General features: G+C 43.0%; 1 protein-coding gene across 2 annotated transcripts in view; it reads left to right on the forward strand.

The window, feature by feature from the left end:
• USP46 (ubiquitin specific peptidase 46) overlaps positions 1-11850 on the forward strand; it is a 65740-nt gene extending 53890 nt beyond the window's left edge. For both annotated transcript variants that reach the window (XM_044765959.2, XM_070505888.1), the window contains exons 7-9: positions 1730-1927; positions 5300-5378; positions 6236-11850. In XM_044765959.2, coding sequence (XP_044621894.1) covers positions 1730-1927; positions 5300-5378; positions 6236-6337 — 379 coding nt within the window. In that variant the 3' untranslated portion in view covers positions 6338-11850. The remainder of the gene's footprint in view (positions 1-1729; positions 1928-5299; positions 5379-6235) is intronic.
• The last annotated feature ends 227 nt before the right edge of the window (positions 11851-12077 follow it).

Raw genomic sequence — 12077 nt, forward strand, 5'->3', positions numbered from 1 at the left:
TCAATTAAATATCAGTTATGTGGAGAGGCAATAAGGAAATTATCACACTCTGAATTGAACTAGGACCCAAGGTTACCCATCTTTTTACCAGCACGAGCCACTTTCAACTCTTGGACAGTCTGAGAGAAGCAGTGATTCCCTGTTATCTATCCCCAGAAGCCAAGAAAGTTGACATTTTGATTATCCTGTGCAGCCTTCCTGTGGGTTGGCTTTGCCCGGCGCACGGCTGTGGCATGGTCAGGGTAACTCACGGTTCTCATTACTGCTGTCTAAAACCCTCGGGTCTAGAGCCGAGGCTGAAATCATTTCTCTGCCCAGCGTCCCAGCCCTTTGCCCCCAGACATGCATGTTTTTCCTTGCTGCATCCAAACTTATGAAAGGTTAGTCGTGTGGCAGACGGGATGGAGCTGGGACGCAGTTACCTTTCGTTAGTGGTCAGGGGAGCTCACTCGCCTCTGCTCCCATCGCATACTCTGAATCTGCCTAAGGTGGGGCCCAGGTCTTCCTGTGTGACATGAGGTGTTTTCTGTTCTAGGCTGGAGGTTTTGTTTTTTGGGATTTTTTTTCCCCCTGGAGGTTTTAGACCTTAAAATGGCGCATGTTCCTGTAAAATACACGGTTCCCTATAAATCTTATCTTCCTGCTGATGTGGTTATTTTGCTTATTTTTACGAACAGGGTTTTACCTCAATAGATTCCTGCAAAATATTGTCTTAAAATTTGTCCCTTTCAAATAACATGCATTTAAAATAGGTGCACACTGAACAGCATTTACACTAATTCAGGGCATTCACAGAACGGGGGTCCTGGAGGGCAACCGGAAGATCCTCTGTTCTGGCAGAATTATCTACATAAACTGTTGTCTTTGTGACTTTTGACTGAGGAGTATTAATGGTCATCTAGTGAAAAAAGCTTTCTGTGTCTATGTAAGTTTGGGAAGTGCTGCATCAAACAAAAGAGAACAGTTCTTTTACTCTGGGATTTCTCAGAACCTTCCACATGTGAAAGAGCAGGGAGGAGCTTGAGAATAGAAAGTAGCCATGTCCAAACTTGGCCATGGAAACGCCCCACCTATTAACATCTCCAGTGCTGTAATAGCCCAGCTTGGGAAGTGTAGCCCTAAGCCAGCCCCTGTGTTTTGTAAATGAGGAAACTGAGAGCTGGAAAAGGGAAGTGACTTGCTCAAGAGCACAAGAGCAAGGAGTGAGAGGGGCCCAGCATGCTTGGCTTCCTGGTGGCCGGTGGTGTGCAGCGTCTGCCCATCCGTACCAGTCCTCAGAACCTGCAAGTCCAGCCCATGCCCTTCTGCTTGTCCTCTCCCCAACCTCCTTTTCTCAAAAGCTATTACCCCTCGTCTCCATTATCTCTGGGTGAGGGGTGGGCGGGGTGATTGTTCAAATATTGTTCCTTCCTGGGAGGCAGAGGGCAGTGACAGAGAGCAATCACACATTATATTTTTATTGGTACAAAATTCTGGAATGTCTCCTTTGACCAAACAGAAACTAGCTGTCATGCTCTTCTCTCGCTACCTATGCCCCAGTTAGCCAAGAATGTAGGATGAAAGTCAGTGCTACGTAAGCAAGCATGCTTTTATTCTTGCAAGTAGTTTGGTTATTTGCTGATTTGAAGCTTGTTAGCCCCCTCCTGCTCTTTATTTGTGTAGGCAGCAGTGTATTCCATTTCCCTAACACGTGCTGGGTACAACTGATTTCTATTTCGTGGTTTCTTAGGATGAGAGTCAAAAAGCTGCCCATGATTTTGGCCCTGCACCTAAAGCGGTTCAAGTACATGGAGCAGCTGCACAGGTACACCAAGCTGTCCTACCGAGTGGTCTTCCCCCTGGAACTCCGGCTCTTCAACACCTCCAGCGATGCGGTGAACCTGGACCGCATGTACGACCTGGTCGCGGTGGTGGTTCACTGCGGCAGGTAAGGGCAGGCGGCGAAGCGGGTGCCCATGACAAGTGTGAGGTTTTCCCTGTGCTGAATAGGCCGAGTGGCTCCCTTCCTGGGCTGTGAGACTCCGTAATAATGGTACTTTGGGGAATCTTCCAAGCTCTTGTTTATTTATCATCTCAAAATTATTCCAAACACCCCTACGTACACATAGAAAATAAAATAAAATCATTTATTTTAATTATTTATTAAAATAATAAATCTGTGTTGGATATAAGTGGTGCTTAGGAAGAGTTTGAAATAAGATGGAGAAATAAATATTTATGTATGATTGTAATTTTCACAAAGCCAGGTGACATGTATAGTATGATCTCAAAAGTATTTTAAGATGTAGGAATAAAGGCTGGAAGCAGTAGGTCAAATTTAATAATTTTTTGGCATCTTCACTGATTAAATATGTACTCTTAAAAAATATTCTTTATGCAGTTTTCAGTCTTTCCCCAACATTCTGTAATAAGTACGTAATCAGAAGACAGAGGGTAAGAGAAAGAAGTCCCTCAGACGTGGAGAAGCAAAGCATTTTGCTGACAGTCCTTTGAGCAAATATTTTCTATTCCATTATTTGGTCTCTGCATGGAAAAGTCTATTGGAAATTCCTGTTCGTTATCCTCTGCTCGAGTGGGATGGGGTATGTCCTGTCCCTGAGACAGCACAGCTTCCCCTGCCCTCGTGGGTACTGGGTTGGGGCCTGTCGCAGAGCAGGCGTCTTCCTCTCCCTCTGCCTGGACCCGCTTGTGGTGAACAGACCATTACCAGGAGGACGCGTGGTTCCACGTGGAGGAAAGGACTCATTCATTTTTTGCCCTGTCCTGGGGTGGATGGTGTCAGAAACTGTAACTTCACCTCGGAAGCCACCTGTGTTTTGTCCTGTGCATATTAACTTTGTCACCAGCTGTTTTCTTACATTCTCAGGAAGTTATATTTATCGGCCAGTATAAGCCAGCTTTGTGTTTTTTCCCTGAAGGATAGTCTATCAGTTATTCTTTTAAAGGACACAGGGGTCCAGCAATCTGGAAACTAGCCGTGAACACTGGGTGGGAGCCCACGGCAGGGGTCAGGAGGAGGTGTGGGGGCAGGCAGAGCCTGGCACCTGGAGGGCATCGTGGCCGAGGTGGGTGGGAGGGGTTGTAGACAGGTGATGGGGAAGCAGAAGTGCTCAGATGTGTAGGGTGTGCTCAGGTTTCAGTATGGATCTCTAATCCCTGGGAGCACTGTGAGGCAAGGCGGAGACCCGTTTAGGGGAGCTGGGGGACGAGTAGGGGGTTGGGTTCTGGATTCGTCAGTTTCTGTAATAGGGGCACGGGGTCAGAGCAGCCCAGTCAGTGAGGGCGAGTTGGTGCTGGGTCACGCGTGTTACTAACTAGCATTCCTTAAATTCCTCCCACTAGAGACTGGATTGTTCTCATACACAGAGTGGGGCTGGGCTGGCCTACGGGCTGGGATAAGGTATCTTCGGCTGTGGGCACTGGGAAGCTCTGAGGTCGGGAAGCCGAGCCCATCCCCTCCATGGCCTGGCCCACATTTGCTGAGGATGCACAGCCTCCTTCGTTGATTTCTCCTGCAAGTATTTTTTGAACCCTTGTTTCCTGGGTTCTGTGGCAGGATCTGAAAGTACGGCAGTGAACGAGACACAGGAGCCCTGCCCCCCGTGAACCTAGGATCTAGTGGGAAAGATAATTAACAAGTAAACACACCAGCCTGCCACCGCCAGCAACAAACCAACCACTGCAAAATAATTTATGGTTTTGATTAGTGCTATGAGGAAGGAATGGGCGATGAGAGAGCAATGGGAGGTACGTCTTCAGGGAAGGTGATGGGCAAAGACTTATCTGCCCAGGTGATACTTGAGCTGAGGCCTAAGGGGTAAAATGGGCCACACATGTGAAGAGTAGGGGAGGATTGTTTCAGGCGGAGTCATGGCAAGTGTGGAGGCCCCAGACGCGAAGGGGTGGAGTGTGTGAAAAAAGGAGACCTATGGGCTGGAGCTCAGAGGGAGGGGAAAGAGGGGTTGGCTGGGGTTGGAGAAAGGCAAGGACACATCATGTGGGTCATCTCGCGTTTAAAGCAAACAAAAAAGGGGAAATTTGGCTTTTCAGCTTTAATGGTGCATTGAAAAAAAACCAAAACAAAACTCGAGATCTAGGATTAAAATCTCCTCACTTGTGCAAATATAACTACATGGTAACAGCGGTTCAGTTGCTCTTTCTCCTTTTTTCCATACTGTGTAATATATACCTTTTTATTTTTCTACTTGTTATTATACGTTATGGTTTAACATCTTTCTGAAACGAAATCAGATCATGTCACTCCTCACAATCCCTCAGGGTCTGGCTGGCTCATGCATAGCAAAGTCCAAAATCTTAACCATGATAATATGCCATTCCCCGCCAGTCTGGCACCCCCCTCCCCCTGCCCCCTGGCTGACTGGGCTCTGGCTTCCTTGCTGTTCCATGGACATACCAAGAGCTACCCCCCTCCCCTAAGACCTTTGTGCTTGCTACTACCTATTCCTGAAACTCCCATCATAGTCACATGGCTTATCAGGCCCCCCTCCCACCCTCCCTTCTTTCAGGGAAATTTCCTTCTGCTCAAATCTCATGTTATCAGAGAGGTCGTCTTTCACCCCTTCGTGTCAAATAGTACCTTCCCTGTGTCACTCACTATCCCCTTACTCTGCTTTATTCTTCTTCATGGCCCTTACCACCACTTGGATTATACTTATATTTTAGTTTGTTTATTGCCTATCAAACCCTCACCCCAAGGAAGTGGGGCCTTTGTTTGGTTCACTGCTTTTTTGCCTGACCAGTCAGAATAGGGTCTGACACATCACAGGTATACAGTAATTACTTGTTAATGTTAGTTGAATTTGAACGTCTGTTTTCCCTCCTAGGTTGTGAGTCCTTAGAAGACAGATGTTTTATTCATCGTTGCATTCCGTTGTGCCCAGCACAGCTGGCACCTGGCTGTCCTCCATAAATTGTGGGCAAACAATTGTGGACGCAGACATGACCTATAGCAAGTTCTCTGTCCTGATCATAGAGTTTTTTCTGGGAAATCACTGCTTAGAAAGAGTTACCTAGAGTTTTGTAAAGAAATAAGTGTGGAGCCAGCCCTGATGGCCTAGTGGGTAAAGTTCCACACTCTCACCGCTTCGGCCACCTGGGTTCGTTTCCCCATCTCGGGACCATACCACCTGCCTGTTGGTTGCCACGCTGTGGCGGCAGCTCACAAAAAAGCACTGGAAGAGCTTACCGCTAGGATACACAACCATGCACTGGGGTTTTGAGGGGCAAAAAAAGAAGTAAGTGTTCACGTGGTAACTTGCTTTTGTCTGCTCTTTTCCAGTGGTCCAAATCGTGGGCATTATATTACTATTGTGAAAAGTCATGGCTTCTGGCTTCTGTTTGATGATGACATTGTAGAGGTGGGTATGCAGATGATCCTATACTAGTGGTAGGGCAGAGACAGAATTTGGGGGGATGTGTATGTGTGGACATTTTCTAAACTAGGCCTGTTTTCCCATAATCTGACTTGGAAACAACTTAGATTTCTTTCAGAACTAAACCCTGCCGCTCCCCATTCTCAATAGGAAAGGAAAAGGGATGTGAGCATGGACTTACTAATGCTGTGTTCTCGTTAACTGACCAGCCACACACGTGGGATCTCTATGCCACCATAAATTATATGTAACTCCTGTTTCCTACTGTGACGAAAGCCCTCTCTGATACAGACCAAATAATAAACTTTGAAGTTCTATCAAAATTATTTCATTATACCAAATTCTTCTTGTATTGATTATTATTTAAAAATGTTTTTTTCCAGTCTCTTGGACCTGGAAATCTTTATATTACATTAAAGTCTTCCATATGTTGATTTTGTTGTAAAGGAACGCTAGCTGGAGAGAATTGCACACACAAAGACACGGTCTATTTTAGCCCACTAGGGTAACACTGAAGGGAGTGAACTCTGATGGCCTGAGAGAATTAAGGTTATTCCCAAGACCGTTTACCGTTTGGAAGACAGAAGTCCTGGCTTCTTCAAAGAGTGCCCACGTATGGTTGCTGATAAATTAGAGGGTGGCTTTCTTCCCCAGCGATGTGGAATTCATGTAGTCATCTCCCTCTTTCAAGTCTGTGGAATTATCTGTTTGCTGTTGAAATTCCCAGTTGTGATTTTATAACAGTGTGTCTTACATTTTCTCGTGCATTACATTAGTTTTTCTTTCCTTCTCCCAGTAATCATGTTGAACAATTGTATTGTTTTATTTCTCTTTTATTGCAGAAAATAGATGCCCAAGCTATTGAAGAATTCTATGGCCTGACATCAGATATATCAAAAAATTCAGAATCTGGATATATTTTATTCTATCAGTCAAGAGAATAACTTAAAGAACCGTGGGACTAACTCAAGTGGGGGAAAATATTCAAAGCACTATTCTCTGGTTTCTCTGCAGACTTTCTTCTTCCCCAGCAGCCCGCCAGTGGTATTACCCTGAGTCTCAGTGGTCTGGCTGTGTTAGACACTCTCCCCTTGTTTTTTTACATACAGCACTACTTGTGGTCTTATTTTAGTCTGAGTAGAGTTAACTGCAATCAGATTGTAGTAAGATTTATATTAACAACAGTTGCTAATTTTAGGATTGGGTAAATGCTGTGCCACTGGCTGAATTAGAATGACATTTCCTCCGAATGTCTACGGTCTATTTGGGGTCTTTGCTAAACTTCCTAAATGGCTCCCGGGGTCTCCTTTCAATGCATTCCTTTAAGTTGCCCCTGGAAACGTTGCGACCCATTTTTAGCTTCTCTGCCTCTCTTCTGACCGAAGGACAGAAAAATTGGATAGATCTTCCCCATTTAGGGCTGCAATTATAGCTTTAAGTTTGTGCAAGTGAAAATGTTTAAACGTGAGCAACCTCGATGCTAAAATCATCCTCCCAGTGGAACAGGGTGAAGAAAAGCTGTTCGTGGTGGCCAGCATCTGCCCGGGGGCTGTGCTCGCGTCACTGTTAGAATTCCAGGGGCTCAGAAGGTGTGGAGCTCAGGGCAGGCAAAGCCAAGAGGAGGAGGCTTTTGTGGACAGTGAAAAGTTACCTTTCTTACCTTTCTACCAAAACCAAGTTTCAGGAAAATAACTCTATGCTGTTTGTTTTTAGTGATACTTTTTTTCTGTCAGGTTGTGTGAGTTGTATCTATCCTTTATCTGGCACTGCTAAGCTTTCCAGGGTATCTTTGCAATCCTGCTGGTGTTTCGCAGTCTGTGGTCCCAGGACTGAAACACCACGGTGACGCCTGCAGCACAGCTCTCCTTAGCCAGTCAGTACCAGCAGCATTGTTTTTCAGGAAGAACAAAGGCACTGTACCTTTACTACCATCAGCCACGTTGTACAACTGTTCACTTTTTAACATTTCAGCCTGTTTACTGAGGCACTGGCAAGTCCCAGGACGAATATGGAACCTTTCCTGGAAGGAATACTGGAGTTAGCTGGGTGTGAAGGTGGGTCAAAGGAAGTGTCAGTGGGCAGGTGGAGGAATGAACAAAATGGCGGCGTTTCTTTGGCTCAGACTCCTAGGATGCTTGACAAGATGGAGTTTTTTGGAAGAACCTCATCTCACCATAGTTACTTTTACTTTTTTCACTTTTGTTATATATGTATTTATTAGATCATTGAATATTGGTACCTTTTATTAAAAGGGTCAATTTGGTGTTTTGCCATTGAGCTGGTTTTTGGTTTCCTACAAATACTATGAGTCTAGCTCTTGGCTTCCTTTGGGAGGTCAGTTGATTTCCATACACTATAATATACTGTGAACATGTTATTTTGTTACCTAGTAAATCAGCGAATGAACATGCAAACATTTGGCATAATGTGAACTAAAACTGAAATTGAAAACGTTAGTGGCCATTTTGCAACAATTAAGAGCATAGCACTTTATCTAGATGAAAACTGGATTTCTTATCTTTGAAATATCTTGAACTGTTTATTGCTCAGAACTTAAATAAGCATGCCAACGCTCATTCGTTCATGCTTGAAGTGAAATGTTTTACTTTTCACTGGAGAAGACAAAAACAGGGTGATCTTCACGTTATTGTTTTATACAAGTGACGAAAATATACCTTGCCTTGTTTAGAGGCGAATTCATATTTATAAATACTTTGTCTTTTTTTCCTCCATGAAACATATGCAGTAATCACTTACCTGGAAAGTGAGTTTTTATTCTGTTTAAGGAGAGACACTTTCCAACTGAGGGTGATTGATATAGGGAACTGTTTGTACTATATATAACCCATATATTTAACTGCAGGTTGCAAAGTTTAAAAAAATGATGGTTGATCTCTAATATATTTGGAAATTAAAAAAACTATTAAAATTATCTTTGAAGTGACTCTTGAAGCTAATTTATTAGGAAAAAAAGTTTCAATTGGAAGCCTGTAGAATTAATATCTAAATGCTAAATCATAAATTCAGGACATTTTCTTTTTCCTTTGGATGCACAAAGAAAGAGTTTTTCCCACTGACTTAACTGAAATAATTCTTTTTAATAGAAAGGGTCAGTTAAAATTCAGTATTCATGGATAGATTTTTGGAATAAAAAAATAAGTATGAAAGATAATGCAAAGACATTAAAGTGTCATGCAGGAAAAAAAGATGGGGAAAAGACCAAAACATACTCACCCACCAACCCTCCATCAGTTTTTTAAACTTCAGAGTTATCTGGTCGTTTCTTCCCTCTTCCTCTTCAATAAATGAAACAAACACTAGGCAGCTACATTTCCCCCCCCCCCCCCGCCAATCATTTCACTTTATGTAAAGACAGTAGCAAACACTTTTTAATTTTTCATCCCTCCTTCATCGTGTAAAGCAGAGAATGGCTGGGATGTGTGAGACCCTTCTGAGGTCAGTGATAGCACAAGAGCGCAGCAATATTCCCTCAAACGGCCAGGGTTTTTGCGTGTCGTTTTCTGGCAGGAGTGAGTAGGCCTGCTGTATTTCTTTTAACTGCTGGGTGTTTTAAAATAAGTTAAGTGTTTTACACTTAAAAAAGAGAAGAAATGTTTGCTTTATTGGTTACTTACTAGTTTAGCATCTTGATTATGGTACAGTATGCTAAAAAGTCATTTGTTTAAAAGTAAATTTCGGTAAAATGCTGATATCAGTCCTGTTGTGTTGATGCCTTTTCCTTTCTGAGGCACCACAAAGTGGACTGGTTTGAAGAGAGCCAAGGAACAAACGAAAAGGTGTTGGCTTGAATAGGAAGCCAGTCATGTTTGGTTTTATGGCTTCATATATTTTGGATTTCAGATGAAATGGGGGAAAAAAATGACAGAAATGGTCCCTATGTGTTTATTTTCATGGGTACCCTTAATTTCATGGGCATGCCTAACAATGAACTGTGTTCTAACTGGAGCTTAGGGCTTATTTTAGATATTGGAGTGTAGCTTTATTACAGATGGGTTTTATCTTTAAACATTGCATTCTGATCAACTTTGTATATTCATATGTATTGAAATGTTGTGCACTAAATGTTTTGCCCTCGTTTGCTATTATATGGTCAAGGCATTTATCAGCACTATTGTGATTAACTCATGTAAATGGCATGGGTCGGGGAAAATTATTTCCTACTTTTCTGCCTATTAAATTTCTGTTTTCCAGTATTACATTAATTTATTTTTGGCTTCCATTTTTGTATAAGCAAAATAGTTACTGTATTTGTGTGGCATTCATTTGACTGTGTTGCTAAAAAGAAAATTTAGTTTTTATTTGAAATAATTTGTACCTTAATTTTTTTAATGTAACCAATTCAAGCACTTTAAGCAATAATGTCAATCTTGTGAAATTTCAATCAGTTTAACACCCTGCCTCTAAAATTGTTTGCAAAAAAGTAAATAAATAAAATAGGAATTCTCTTCCTAGGGAATTATATCCGAGTAATGTTACACACATGGACTTAAAATCCTTTTTATAAAATGGGAGTCATTGGCAAGTCTCATGTCCAGGTAATCGTTCCATACTTAGTTTTGAAGCGGTGGAATGTAAGGAACATTCTGGTCATTGTTAACATGCAAAGACAGTACTACTGTCAAGGTTGACAAAGTCAGTGTTCTGGAGGTAACTTGCCACTTTTTGAGTGAAAAAGATCAACAGGATTAATCCAGAAACCTGTATCTGGGGAATAGCAAATTGAGAGTATCAGTGAAAAAAAAAAATTAGGGGTGGGTAACTTAGGCATCACAATGAGTTGCTTAGCTGGGCCTTGGCATATAAAATCTCTTCTACCAGTTATGAAATAGAAGATCCATTTCCAAAATGAGGAAGTGGCTTCCAGTGCTGCGATCCCGTCGGCGTCTGGTTTCTAAGTAGGAGTAGGAGTACGGTCCTGGCCCTGGGGTACGGACAGCCATCCCCAGGCTGCTGAGTGGTTTCTGAGCTGTGAGGACTCCCAACAGGGGGCCAGGTGCAGGTGCATGTCCTGTGGTCTCAGATTGTGGCCTCCCAGGGCTGACACTCAACTTGCTGTTAACATGCCTAAGGGTTTTTTTTTCCCCACCCAGTCACTTCGGGGGGGTCCGTGTGTGGGCACAAGATTGTCATCTGAATACTTTTGTCTGGGCCCAATTATGGGAATAAAATCCCACAGCCCAAGAGTCAGGCAGTGTGCCTTTAGGTCTCCCCGTTTCCCTCCATCTTCTCTGGGGGCACTTCTGTTGACCCTGACTTAGCTGGAACAGAGGCTCCTTGGGAAAGTCGCTTATATCCCCCCTGAAGGCTGTAGGAGGGGAAGACCTCAGGAAACGGTTTCTTTTCTAGACCTCATTTTGTCCATCTGTCAAGTGGAGTTTATAGGAGAGGTCTGTCACCACCAGCAGCACACAATTTCTGGAATGAGAAATGTTCTCCATTTCTCCAAATGTCCGTCCCTCTCTGTTCATTGATACTTAACACCTTCAACAGAGAAGGAAGCCTTCCATTTCCATTACCTCGTATTTATAGGAAGATAAAAATATTTGCTAAGTCATTTTTTTTTTCCTGAGGGAGGATTTTGATTGTGGGGATGGTGCTAAAGACAGACCACTGAGACTTGTCCTAGAGATGCCGCAGGTGGAGAGATTTGGCACCTGTTATATGCTAGGGATTGTGGTAGTGGTTAGGGATAAACAGGTGAAGCAGAGAGGGTCCCTCTGCTAGTTTCTTGCCTCAGAAGAATAGTCTGTGGAAAAGAAATTTGTTGGATTGTGGGAAGAACGTGTGTGGAGGGAATTCATCACCATCACAGAGTTTGATGTTCGGCCTGGGTCTTACCGAGCAGATGGCTCTGCTTCCAGTGGGCACTGTGAGATAAAGCAGGCCGCTTCCTTTTTGTCTTGGATCCACTTCTTGAAGCCCTCTTTCCTGCCCGCCCGCTCTTCCGTGTTGCCGTAGCCTGCCTTTTAGCTCCTTGTAGGGAGGACAGAAATTTTTTAAATGAAGTGTAAATCCATTACGTTGCAGCAATGGACTCGAGCATTTGCCTCTTAATTCTCATGTCAAAAGAGCCAGAATATTGAAAGTCTTAACTGTGGATTTTATGAATCAAATATCTAAACAATCTCTTTACATTATTATCCAATAATCAGAGACTATCCAAACTTACCAAAATCAATCAGGGCATGAGAGCTCTTAAGCTATGTGACTGATAATTTTATTGGCTTAGCAACCTGTGTTCCCTTTTTTGTGTTCCCTTATGTTTTAATAGTGCTTTGAACAAAGCACGTTAGTAGCTTACAAACAAATGAATAATTACTTCGTTTTGGTTATGAGACACCAGAGTCAGAAACAACATTAGATTTTGTAAAAACGATTCCTAATTTTGTGCTCGTTTCCCACATGATGATTCATAATAAAGTATTTATTAACAATCTTGGAGGCGTCATCTTCCTGTTGTAAGTTACGTGGATGCGTTTTTATACGGGTGGTCTTAGGTGTGTGGGATTCCACAGAAACTCCTCTTGGGAAGGTTGGACACTTGAGCTGTGGGTTGAAATGCTACTTTGTTCTTACCTCCTCTTAGTCATAGGGGGTTTTCAGAAGAAAACTGAGACTTCGAGTTGACTTGGCTGGAAACAAAATAATTTGGTAGTTGGAGCC

Source organism: Equus asinus, chromosome 3, assembly GCF_041296235.1.
Source record: "Equus asinus isolate D_3611 breed Donkey chromosome 3, EquAss-T2T_v2, whole genome shotgun sequence".
Classification (NCBI taxonomy): Eukaryota; Metazoa; Chordata; class Mammalia; order Perissodactyla; family Equidae; genus Equus; species Equus asinus.